At 44.4% G+C, this 12,429-nt stretch overlaps 1 protein-coding gene across 24 annotated transcripts in view; it reads left to right on the forward strand.

Moving 5' to 3' along the window:
- Nucleotides 1–12,429, forward strand: part of EIF4G3 (eukaryotic translation initiation factor 4 gamma 3) — a 320,226-nt gene that overhangs the window by 190,985 nt on the left and 116,812 nt on the right. For all 24 annotated transcript variants that reach the window (XR_016347803.1, XM_089773141.1, XM_089773132.1 and 21 more), the window contains 2 exons: nucleotides 4,147–4,235; nucleotides 7,356–7,605. Coding sequence is in view for 23 of the 24 variants with exons in the window: in XM_089773141.1 (XP_089629267.1) it covers nucleotides 4,147–4,235; nucleotides 7,356–7,605 (339 nt within the window). In the remaining variant the exon portion in view is untranslated. The remainder of the gene's footprint in view (nucleotides 1–4,146; nucleotides 4,236–7,355; nucleotides 7,606–12,429) is intronic.

Below are 12,429 nucleotides of genomic sequence, written 5' to 3' on the forward strand. Positions count from 1 at the left end.
TTGTCCCCTCTCCCCAGATGGCAGCCTGCGGCAAGTGCAGCCGGGCTGATGGCCGAGTGGTGTGATGTGCCCAGTGTGGGTAGTCCGGGCACTCCAAACCAGGACTGGTTTTCAAGCGGGGCAGCCCTGAGAACTGTCTGTCCGGGGTGGGGGTCGGGACCCTTTAAGCGCAGCCCTCGGCTAGCCTGAGACAGCATCTCCACGCTCTAAGTCCTCCTCTGATGCCCTGCCGGCACTGCTTCCGGCCAGCCTTAAGCCCTGTTCAGAGTCCACTCAATGTGGACTTGCTAGTTCGAATTAGCAAAACGCTAATTCGAACTAGTTTTTAGTTCTAGACGCGTTAGTTCGAATTAGCTTAGTTCGAATTAACTAATTCGAACTAAGTTAGTTCGAACTAGCGCTGTAGTGTAGACATACCCTTAGTGTGACAGTGGTCAGCCAAGAACTCCTTCGCCCCTCTACCCTGCCCAGGACTGCTCTGTCTAGGTGCTTCCCTAGGCAGCCGTTTCTTCTCCCTCACAGGTAGAGATGGCTCCTCTCTGTTTTGTAGTCCTTCTTATAGGGCCCAACCTAGCCCTGATTGATATTTCTAACCCTACCCCTGCTTGGCTTCCTATAAGTTCTTCCCACATTGGCTTGGCTGTGCGCAGACTCCCCATGGCTGCTTTTGCCCCTCCCCTTCCAGAGTGGGCCACCACACCATAAACTGCGCCGCTTTGAAAGCCTGAATATATGCTTGTCTTGTATCATTTGTTTTCTTGTGCACATGCACATTTTATTGGAAGGAATTGTTTTTCCCCAGTTGTTTTGTTCACTTGACATTTTTGTATTCCTGTGTTTCCAGTGGAATTGAACTTAGAATGACTCTGATTAATTCCAGCTTTTACGCACTAACCATCAAACCGGTCAAGTCTCACATTTTGTCACGCCCAGTGCCAGTCTCATATCCACACATAGGCAGTGCTGAACTTCCCATGGTGAATTTCATAAGCCCTGAAATAGCTTTGCGGCCAGTAGACAATTATATTGGTCTGTCATTACCTCACGGTACGGTGACAAGCGCTTTATACGGTCAAGGCTGTGGCTATCATAGCAAGCAGTCCCGCTGACCTTGAGAGTAGCTTAGCTCATTGCTGATTTCTGCTTACTGCTGTGTTTGCAGAGCCAACAAGATGGGAGCACCCTTGTGCAGTTGTATTTGGGAGTTCCATGGGATTGTTAAAAATAGGAGCTGAGAGATTGGCCAGAGGGATGGGGGCAGCACGAGCCTCTTTTCCTTCCCAGAGCTGAGAACCACATGGAGGGAACAGGGTTTAAGGTGATCTGGGGCTGCCGCAGGCAGGGAGCCCAGCCTGCCTTGGGGGTACTGCAGGGCTGCTGGCTTAAGTAAGCGCCCCTCCCAGTCAGAGCCTGCCTCTAGCACCCCTCCCGCACCCCAACTCCCTCCCCCAGGTCACCATCCAAACCCTCTGCACCCCTCTCCCCCAGGGCACAATTCCCTCCCAGGCCCTGTATCCCCTCCTATAGTCCTTCCCCAGGCCAGAATCCTCTTCTGTATCCAAACACTCTCCCAGACCCTGCTCCAGGTCACCACCCAAACCCTCTGCAGTCTGCAGCCCCTTTTCCCCTTCTCCCAGGTCACAATTCCCTCCCAGACTTTGCACCTCCTAGAGCCCCTCCCCCAGGCCAGAATCCTCTCTTGCACCCATACCTGCTCCCTGACCCTACCTCTCCACTCCTCTGACTCAGGTCACAACCCCCTTCTTCACCCAAACTCCCTCTGAGACCTCACACCTTCTCCTGAACCCCTGTGCCTTACCCCATGCGCCCTTCTGCACCCAACCTCTACCCCAGACCCTGCAGTGGCCCTTGACCACTTTCCAAAATCTTGGAGTGGCCCTCTACCAAAAATTATTGTCCACCCCGGCTTAAACTATTTGCATTCTTTCACTAACAGTGGGTTCTTACTTATATCCATACTTTGCTAAACCACAAACTCTGCCATCTGCATAAAAATTGGCATCTCTTCCCACTTTAGAAAACTTTTAACAGCCAAGTCCAGCAGCACTGGTCTTGGGTCTCCTGTCACGACAAGTTTATGACCTGAAGAAGAGCTCTGTGTAGCTTGAAATCTTATCTCTCTCACCAACACAAACTGGTAAAAAAAAAAGATCAAAGTAAGAATTTTTTAGTGACCTGGCTGCAGAACCTGCAACTCCTTAGGTTAGCATAGAGAGGCAAAGGTTAAGCCATAGTCCATTCTGGCCAAGCTAGTGCAATCAGCCTGTTAGGGATTCCATTTCTGGCTCTGATTCTCTCCCTTTGTTCTTAGTCCTAGGTGAGAGCCTGTTTCTCCCCAAAGGGAAGCCTTTACTCCAGCCACATGGTGCCTTTCTCCTTTGTTTTCCAACTGTGTGCATGTATTCCTCCTGTTAAGATTTTCTGCTGCTAGGTGTCCTTTCTCATTGTCTTTCCAGATTCTTTGTTGGCATGGATCAGTTTCAACCAGTTTTTTAATCATCTGAGACAGTTAGATGAAATACAGGCCTCGTGTCTTCTGTGCTTCTTCAGTTACAGCTTTGAACCTTTCACGTCCACTGGATAGCAACGCAAAGTACAAAGGGAAAACTATTTAGAAAATTCCTGCTTTGTCACAAATGATTTTTTTCTGCTTCTATTTCCTCATCTGTAAAGCAGATATGTGCTCTTATTTTAATGTATGTTTAGATCGAGGGAAGAAAAGCACTGTATTAAGTTCGGTAGCTCTATAAAGTTGTTCAGAAGTTTAAGCTAGTTACAACTAATGTGCACAGTGAGGTTTTTCAACTAAGTTATTACTAATATTTAAGATGATACTGGTGTTGGCATTGTCATGCATTATATAAGAGGACCAGATATAATAGGGATATTTTGTTTTTTATCAAGAGCTTACTTTTGTCTTTATATTATGAATCCTATTTTCATTAGTATAGTATATATTGCTGTGGCCATCTGTGTTGTCTTCCACAAAGAGAGCGACTCTCTTAATACGTGTAGCGGTATATTGTATCGCACAGTATGTTTCAACTGGCATGCTTGCTATAATGATTTTCTCTGATTCCAGTTATATCACTGAAAATCCACAGTCAAACTAACCTCTGTTAACAAGCCACTGAACTACCAATGCATCTTTTTGGGCACTGGAAACAACGAACCCACTTTCCTTTTTGCCCACAGGAACAAATGTCAGTAGCTTTGGATCTAATTACAAAAACAAATGGTATTAGTATATTGCTGCATTGTCTTCATTCCCTCTTCCTTCACTCACCCCTGTGTAAAGTTTCTGAATTCCATTTTATTGTCTGATGTTGAAGTTGCCAGGTTGCTCCACAGCTGTTAGCGAAGTTAGCAGTTGAGGCCCTGATCCTACAGACATTTTGTACACGCTTAATTTTAAGCATGTGAGCAGCCCTATTTGTTTCTCTAGGTTTCTTTGCATGCTTATAGTTAAGTGCATGTGTGTTTCCAAGATCAGCTCCCAAGCCTGGTAGAACTGATAGTACAGATCAGAGATTTTTTGGCTGAATATATTTTTTTATCCATCTTTTTGTCCAGAGTATGAGTATTAATTAAAAACACAGTTAAAGATAAGCGTGTTGCCAAAGAGGAGCTGTGTATCTAGAGTGCCATCCTTTGGGACGAGATATTAAAATATGATTTCTTCTTCCTTTTTTCTGGCCACGGTTGAGGTAGAAATTAAAAATTTTAGGCATGCTTTGAGGAAAAACTAGCATAACCCAGCCTCCTGGTCAATAGTAGTGCTCTTTCAGACAGTAATGATGTGTAACGTATGGCTGTGCATTTTCCTACATTATCATTGTTATACCAGTTGTTAACTCCTTGTTCTGTAAAGTATTTCTTAGAGTATGAAAAGATATCTTGTAAAAATTGTGTCTTGTTCTAACATTGCTCCAGCTGCTTAGCTGTCACCCCTTTTGGGTAAAACCTGATCATTTGGATCTTAGTTCTGTAGAATGGTTTGGCTATTTTTATTTTTCTGTGTGGTTGAAAGCAATACTCAGGTGAGAGTGAAGGCAATGCGCAGGACCCGACCGTTCTAAGCATGACTTGGTGTTGGCAAGTAATGGGCGTAAACTTGTATTCCAGCCCAAACAGCTGTAACTGCACCAAAGATGTGGAAGAAGCCAAAAGATCGGACCCAAGCCACTGAGGAGGTGTTAGAGGCGGAAACAGAGGTAAGGGGCAGTGTAATCTTCATATATCTTACTGTCAAGACAGTGTAACCTTCTTGTAAGTCTAGTTTGGGAAGCATAATACTGCTCTTTTAGCTTAGAAGGTATAAATGGACTTAACTGTGGGAGCAAACTGTCAGATACAGTCCATTATATTTTAAACAGATATTTATCGTCTGCAGCTCTTTTGGATACCTAAATATGCCTTTATTTTGTCTAATATATCTCTTCGCCTCTCTCAGGATCACACATCATAAATTACTGGAGCTCAAATGAAGGCTTGGACAGTTCTCCTTTTGGAGCCCATTAAAACGGCTCAGTAATTAGCCTCGGCTATTGGTATTGAGTAGCATAGCATGCCTTTCCCCTTCACAATGCAGTATTTGTGATGTCATGAACAAAGAACTATGTCTTCATGGCAGAATCAAACTGGAGGACAAGCTGAGCTGTGAAAGAGTTGATGTTTTCATGCACACCTGAAATCAGCAATAATTACATGAATAGAGAACATTTTCAAGAAATCAGAGATTTCCCTCTACCTGTTCTCTCAAGTTTGAACTAGTGTGAGGTCCTACTTTCTGGTAGTCTGATACAGGCCACCATGTGTATTAAGAGACAGATGATAAACCTTGGATGAACTTGCATAGCTCCTGTTGACGTCAAAGGGAATTTTGTAGTATATCATCATGAACGGAATTTGACTTTTTAAAGGGCAGCATTGGTTGCTCAGGCTTAAAGCACTAGGATTCTTAATGGAATTACTTTTGTAATGTGTAGCAGCATAAAGAGAGTTATGCAACTATTGCCACTAGAAAGCCTCATTTTGGGCTCCGCTTCCCGTGTAGCCCATGTTTAAATGTGCGAAAACTTGAAAGTCTGAGAGAGTCCTACCCTTTGTACAGACTTAAACAAAAAACTAATATGAGTGCATTCATTCCATGCAGTTTGTCTTAGTGGGCTTTCTGTCCACACATTGGTCATTAAACTGGTTTCTGGGGTTCAGTATCTGCTGTCAGCTCCGCTGTCAGTCCTTTAGCAGTAACTGCATGTTTACATATTGTGATATTAAGTTGAGGAAAAGTTCATATACAGATATTGAAGGTAGAAAAACCTCAATTTTCACTTCTTTTTCAGTCAGTGATATCTTATTTGCTTTCCCATTTGTCCTAATTATGCATTTGCTACCTCAAAGATAGGTTTGTTGTTACTCTACCTGTCAATCAAACTTCTGTAGTCACAGTGACAAGAGCATTCACAGCACCCTTTCTCCTGGAGAATAAGAGACATGGGGCAGGGGATGGTTCTGCTGTCAGAATAGCTATACTGTATTGATCCTCTTCCCGCACAGAAGTATTGCATTCCCGGCTGTGTGTATCAACAGTCATCCATATAGCTCATTCATCATTTTAAACATTTATTTTGAAATTTTGTTTCAGTTCTTTTCCATATGGACTGATCCATTATAGCTATAATTTGTCACATACTATGGTAAATAATTGTAAATGTGCTGAGCGGTGATGTTCATGGTCTGGTACACTATTGAAGAATACAAAGGTAACTTGAAAGTTAAACTAAAACTTTTGCTGAGAAGGCATGTTTGTAAGTAGTTTGATTCGAACTGTTCTGTGCACACAATGCTGGTGTCCAGCACAAGTGACAGCCCTGACATGACTTTTTTGAGAGAGCTACCTGGGAGCCCAGTGGTATTCCTTATGTTTACATTCTTGTGGGATTACTGTCAAAATATGTTTTTTAATTAACTAGGGAAAACTAGAATTAGAAGAGGTCATGAAAAATGGGGAGTTGTCAGTAGAGCCTGTAATCAGATTGTCCGCACAACTACAAAAATGGCCTGCCCTTAGCCAAACTGGATAAAGAGTAGCATTGTTCATTTTCTCTTCTGAGAATGCCCTGCATGTGGGCAGGCTGTTCTTTCCACAACTTTATCATTCAAACCATGTTACTGAATCTCTGTCATCCTTCCCGTCTAGAAGTATGTTGCCCCTACCTGCAGAATTAATCATGATTCTTTGCTTCTAGTTCAGCCCCCTCTCAGTGGGTGTACTAGGAGCTTCATCCTTGATGTTATCAGGTGCCTGTTTTTATTCTGCAGTAATTGCCTATGCTCTAATTAGGTATAGATCCAGTTCTTGGACAGGTGTCCACATCACACTTTCACATTAAATATCTACCATCACAGATTGCCTCCAGGTTGCCATATTCAACAAAGGAAATTACTGAATGGACCATGGAAGTTAAAGTCATCATCATGTCCCTGTCCAAGCCAGAGTGTGAAGCAACCTGACAGGGGCAATACCAGGAAAACTTGCAGTTCCTGCAGCGTTGTTTCATCACTCAGTCTTCAAGGCCGTTTGCCATTTTCACTAATGCCAAATTTAGTTAAAGAAAAATGTAATAAATTTACAAATTCTGTACTTAGCATAGTGGAGACAGCATTTTTGAATGCTTTGTTTTAGATAACAAAATGAAAAATTCCTCTTTTAAGCATCACAGATTAATTGGGCCATTCTTTTAATGGGTGAATATCGTTCCTAGCACTTCGCAGTGTGTAATCAGAACAAGAAACAGAATAAGAAAGGAAAAATACTCAAGATATGAGTTTTCCTGAAAAATAACAGCCAGATGAAATTGCCCTTATGTGTTACATTAGCCTTATTTGCTGGAAACTGCTCCAATTTGCAGTAGGCATTCTTCATTTAAAGAAACTATCCCTATGATCAGGGTTCTGCACTACGGGTAAGAGGAGCTGCCGATCTCCATCAGATGAAGGAGTGAGAGCTTGCATGAGTTTGGTTTGCTGTCTGTTACTCCTCACCATCATATTAGAGAGCTTAACTGTTCCTTCCATTCTAACTCAACAGTACATATGGATTTTATAGGTAATATTAAGCCATTCCTGTTACACTGTTAATTGACAATGAGTTACCTCAGGAAACGAGATACTACGTTTTGAGTAAGTGATCGTATTTACTGTTTCCTTATAGCTATATGTGTCCCATGATAGTGTTGAGCAAATGTGCCATAGTGAATAGTATATAGCCGCTTCACATCCTGGAAAGGGTGTTGTTTTTAATCAGAATCTCTCTTTTGCTTGTGCTTCAGCCTAAAGCCGAAGAGGAACTTTCAGGTGACAAAGTATCTGAATCTGAACAGGATAAAATGAGCCATGAGTTCCACCTGGAAAGAGATACCTCTGAGCTTAAAAAAGCAAACATTTTGGAAGAAAATGGAGAGCAGGAAGCAGAGCCTGTACGTAACGGTGCTGAGTGTATTTCAGAGAGTGAAGGAGCTGATGCTAATTCAGGCTCCATTGAGAGCTCTGGTGAAGGGCTAGTATTCCAATATAAACCAGGTAAATCCAGCCTTCCAGTCTGCCTCAATGCATGCATATCTGTTTTTCTGTCTTCCTCCCTTCTTTCAGGACGAGTAAGGAATGCTACCTGGCCTCAGGCCTGCCAACCTGGGCTGGGGTGAGAGGCCAAAGGGGCACCAGAGCTCCAGGTGGCTTTGAGTGCTGGCTGAGGGAGCACCACTCTCCAGGTGGTGTGGAGGGCTGGTTGCCTCAGCCCCACCCCTTCCCCGCAGAGCCCTCCCCCATACTCACCTTGCCCACGGTCTGTGGAGGCAGTCGGCCCCCCAGTATGGACCCTAAGCAAAGAAGGATGCATATGGATTGAAAGCAGAGATGTTGTGTTTTACAGTATTGGGATTTTGGTAATCTACAAGCTTAGAGAGCCCTTCTAGGAAGACACAATATAGAAAGTGTCATTTTTCATTTCCAGTGGTGAAAAAGAAGAGGAGACTGCAGAGGAAAAACGTGAGAGAAGAAAATTCCTGGCTGCTTTAATTTATAATGTGTCTGTGTGTAAATGACTCCATTGCAAGTGGCTACCACATGCCTGGTTTTTTAAATTGATCTGAAAAGTCGTCTTAGTTTTAGAAACTATTAAGGGAGACATGAGAACATATGACACACAGAACAGAGCCATCATATCTTTTTATTAGTATAGTAACTCTGCTTTAATATTAACCAATAGAACTTTGTTTAAAATTAATGTAAAAGATTACGCTGTCAGATTTAACTGCCAAATACCAAATCAAGTGGTAGAATATTTTTTTAAAGTACCCAGTTATACAGTTTCATTTATATTAATGCTAGAAGGGTTGCATATGATCTAGCTCAGTGTTTCTCAACCTTTTTTTTATAAAGTACCCCTTTTAAAAAAAATAGTAAGTACCCCCAGTATTTACAGTTTTCAGACACACACAATTTTTTTCTACCATTGCAACACATTTGTTTAAACAACTTAATCGTAGCTGGGCGGGCAATGACATTTTTGGGTGTAAAAAGTACAAAAATAATAAAAAAAAAAAAAATCAGTTTTCTCCAAATTTCAGTTGTGTTGACGTACCCCCCAGACTTCTCTCGAGTACCCCTAAGGGTACTCGTACCATTGGTTGAGAAACACTGATCTAGCTAACTTGCTGACCTCTGGTTTCTATCCACATGTTCACAACCTTCCATTTCTAAATGGACCCAGCTGGTTACGATCTTTTACAAGCTCATGCTGAATAGAAAAAATAATGAATGTTAATATTCTGCCCAGGCCTAGTTAGTTATTGTGCCCTAATCAAGCTATGGAATGTGAGTCTGTTGTCAAATGATCCGAGTGTGGGTTCCAAGAAGAAATACTTTCCCTGATACTTAGTGTTAGGTGTGCAGTACAGCAACTCCTCACTTCACATCCTCCCTCTTAGCGTTGTGCCAGTCTCACATCCCCCGCTAGAGAACATTCTTGTCTAAGGTTGTGCCAGGCTCCCGTAGAACAGTGTTGCTCTGTCCTCTGCTTGCAGGTTTCTCCACAAGAACAGTGGCTTTAGAAAGGAGCATTGCGCAACTTGTAACCAGGGGAGAGGAGGGAGGGCAGGCAGCCCCCCTCCTCTGTCAGCTCCCCTACCTCCCCAGGGCCTCCCAACTGTAAACGGACCACAGATCAGCGCCTTCCTCTTCCCTCCTCTCACTGCAGCAGTCTGCTGTGTCTTAGCATTGGGAAGGCTGGAGAGGCATGGGGAGGAGGGAAGAGGCAGGCCTGAGGTGGAGCAGGGACAGGGGCTAAGCACTTCCCCGCAAAGGCAGCAGCAGAGCCTGTTCTTGTTCTGTTGCTGCTCTTGCTTGAGGCACTTGCTAGCTTCCTGGCCTACCTCCTTGTCTGCCGTGGGGTACGTGGGGGCACCTCTCAGCATGTTTGTAAACACAGCACAATACCCACCCCCGCCAGAGGGTTACGGTTGCTTTGTGGTCCAGCCCCTGCCCCTCTCACTGCTCACGAACAGGGCACTACTCCCAAGTGCTTGCAAGACCACCAGTCGCCTGCAAAGCAGCTCAGGGCAGTGGCCCTGCCTTGCAGTCTGGTGTCTGAATACAGTTCTGTGCACAACAGTCCCCCCCCCAACTCCATCCTCCCCTTTGCTGGGATGGGGGGGGAGGCAGGGAACAACAGGTGGCCGCAGCCCTCACAAAGCAAGTTACAGTGGTGGAAAGAGCAGCCCCTTTGCCCAGCCATATAAAGCATCTGGCAAAGGGGCAGCACTCTGGGTTACTGACCTCTCCTCTGCTGGCTGCCAGACCAGGGCTCCAACATGGGGAAGCTCATCTCCGAGATGGGGATTCAAAGCACTTGAGTCTGGCTGCTTTCTCAAAGCAACTGTGACTGCAAAGCCAGGCTGGGCTGCCGCCCCCCCCCCCCCAAGGGACATCACTAGGGCGGTGCCTAGGGACAGTGACACTCACATGCCCAGCGATCACTGGAGGCATAACCGGGAAGGCTGTTCCCCTGTCAGGAAGCTTGTCTGGGGAGCTGCCTGAGGTCATCCATTAGGCTCAGCTGGATGAATCCACAAGAGCAGCAACTACATAAAGGAAACCTGCTTGCAGCCACAGCGAGAAGAGTGCCACCATCCTCCTCCGTGCCACCATCCTCCTCCGTGCCACCTCCCCTGAGGCCCCACACACTGGAGTGTCCAGCGGCAAGTGTGCAATCGTTCCGATTCTGTACAACTGCCATGGGCCCCTCCCCTGGCTATATGCCCACAATGGACCCACCAATGAGGTGCATCCCTCTGCCCGTGCATGCACACAGCAGGGAGGGGCACCACCCTAGAGAAAACAACATTGTCCTCCTTTTACCACTGTATTATAGTATTGGATGAAATTGCTTGTTTAAAATCCTTTAAAACTTACATTGTTTATGGATAAAATGCCTTCGATCTGTCCAAAAAATTCCTTGGATCCTAACCCTCCCCGTTTACATTAATTCTTTTGAGACAATTGAATTTATTTAATATTGTTTCACTTAAAGGCACATTTTTCAGGAACATAGCTGAAGTGTAAGTGAGGAGTTACTGTACTTCAGGGGTGGCTAATAATTTTTGATGGGGTGCAAGAGAATTTGGAAAGGGGTCAAGGGCCACACTCTTCCATGATATTAATAGAGGAGGTACGGGGTCTGCGATGGAAGTTAGGTGCAGAAAGGAGCTTGGTATAAGGGATTGGTGGGCACAAGGGAGTGTGGGATCTGGGAGGGAGTTTGGGTGAAGAAGGGGGGTTGTGATCTGGGACAGAGAACTGATATGCACAGTCTTGCAGGGGGCATGGGTGCAGGAGGGGGGCAGAGGGTTTGGGTTATGTGGAGTAGGGGGCAGGAGTATAGGGGGCAGACAGGTGTGGGGGGAGGGAAGGGCTGGGGTGCCAAAGGCGTGCTGTAGCTGGGAGACTTACCTGGGTGACTCCTGGTCAGCAGCCCAGCACATTTCTCAGCCAGATTCCCTGCTTGCTCCACCCCTGCACAAGCTGCAAGGGCCATGTGAATAGCTACAACCCAGAGGGGAGGGGCAGGGGTGCTTCTCACACTGCCTGTGGGAAGCCAACAAATGAGATTGTGTTGGGGGCAGAGGCAGCACATGAAGCCTCTTCCTCCTCCCCCAGGCTCTCAGTTGTTGAAAGACAAATGGCCTGGCAGCCGCTTTTCTGAGCAGCATGCGAGGGAGCAGGGCAGGCAGGAAGGAAGTGAAACAGTTTCCTTAAGAGCTCAGGAAATAGAAAGTTTTAAGTAAAAGAGGTAGAGAACACACACACATCTGGGGAGTGAGATACAGGAGAGGAGGGCCTGTTGCAGTCCGATTACACTGTTGCTCCCTGTTCTGCAGCATTGCATTCAGAGTAGCTTTTCTTTAAATGAGAAAAGCTGTTGGTCGTGACAATTCATAGCATGGCTACAAAAGAAAATAACCTCTGATAATTTACTGTCTCTTATGGTAGACCATCTGCTTATCAGAGTCTGAAGTAAACTTGCAATTTATAAATGTCTTTTAATTGGAACATGTCATACGGAGTCAATGGTCCTACAGACTTTAGACTTTGCAGGTGGTCCATAGTTTAATTTTGGCCATGCTTTAACTTGTTCCTAAAAAGAATGAATCAAGTGCATCCTTTTGAAAGCAAGGAACATTTTTATTCTACAGAGTGATTTTGACTAGATTGCACAATAATCCTCTAATGTCAGAACTTTTCAAAGGTATACAGATTTTGCCTTTTAGTGGATTTTATCAAGAATTTTCTATTTGGCCTTTGTTTGCTTTCCATGTAAGACGGCTGCCTCTGACATCTACTGCTTACTTTTTACACTAATTTCTTTTTAGGGAACTTCCAGGAGAAAAAATTGTGTGTATGTAGTTATTATTTTTGCTTATTTTCAATATTTATCCACTTACAAGTAGGGAAGTGATGTGGTCCATGGGATAAAATGCTGGATTTTGATTTCATTCCCGCTAAACTGGCACTAACCCAGTTTTTCCTACATGTAAAAGGGGCATAATGATAAAAATACTGAGCTCTATGAGGAAAAACACTGTCAAGTGTCTAGGTATTATAATGCATTGTATGTGGTGCATTTTCCTTCTCTCTGAAAAACTTGTCATTTACAGGAAGTTTCTCTTGTTGATCATAGAGGTGTGGGTGATGACATAATGCAGAGACTCAGAACTCAGGGCTCAAAGTAATTAAATGAGGAAATAATAGAGGAAGAATAGTTTAATAGAACAGACTGATGGATTAGGTCAGAAACAGCAGTGCTATTCAGCATCACTAAAACACAAAAAAGAATCTCATGTTTTGCTT

The sequence above is a fragment of the Pelodiscus sinensis genome, chromosome 24 (assembly GCF_052426305.1).
Source record: "Pelodiscus sinensis isolate ZL-2025 chromosome 24, ASM5242630v1, whole genome shotgun sequence".
NCBI lineage: Eukaryota > Metazoa > Chordata > Testudines > Trionychidae > Pelodiscus > Pelodiscus sinensis.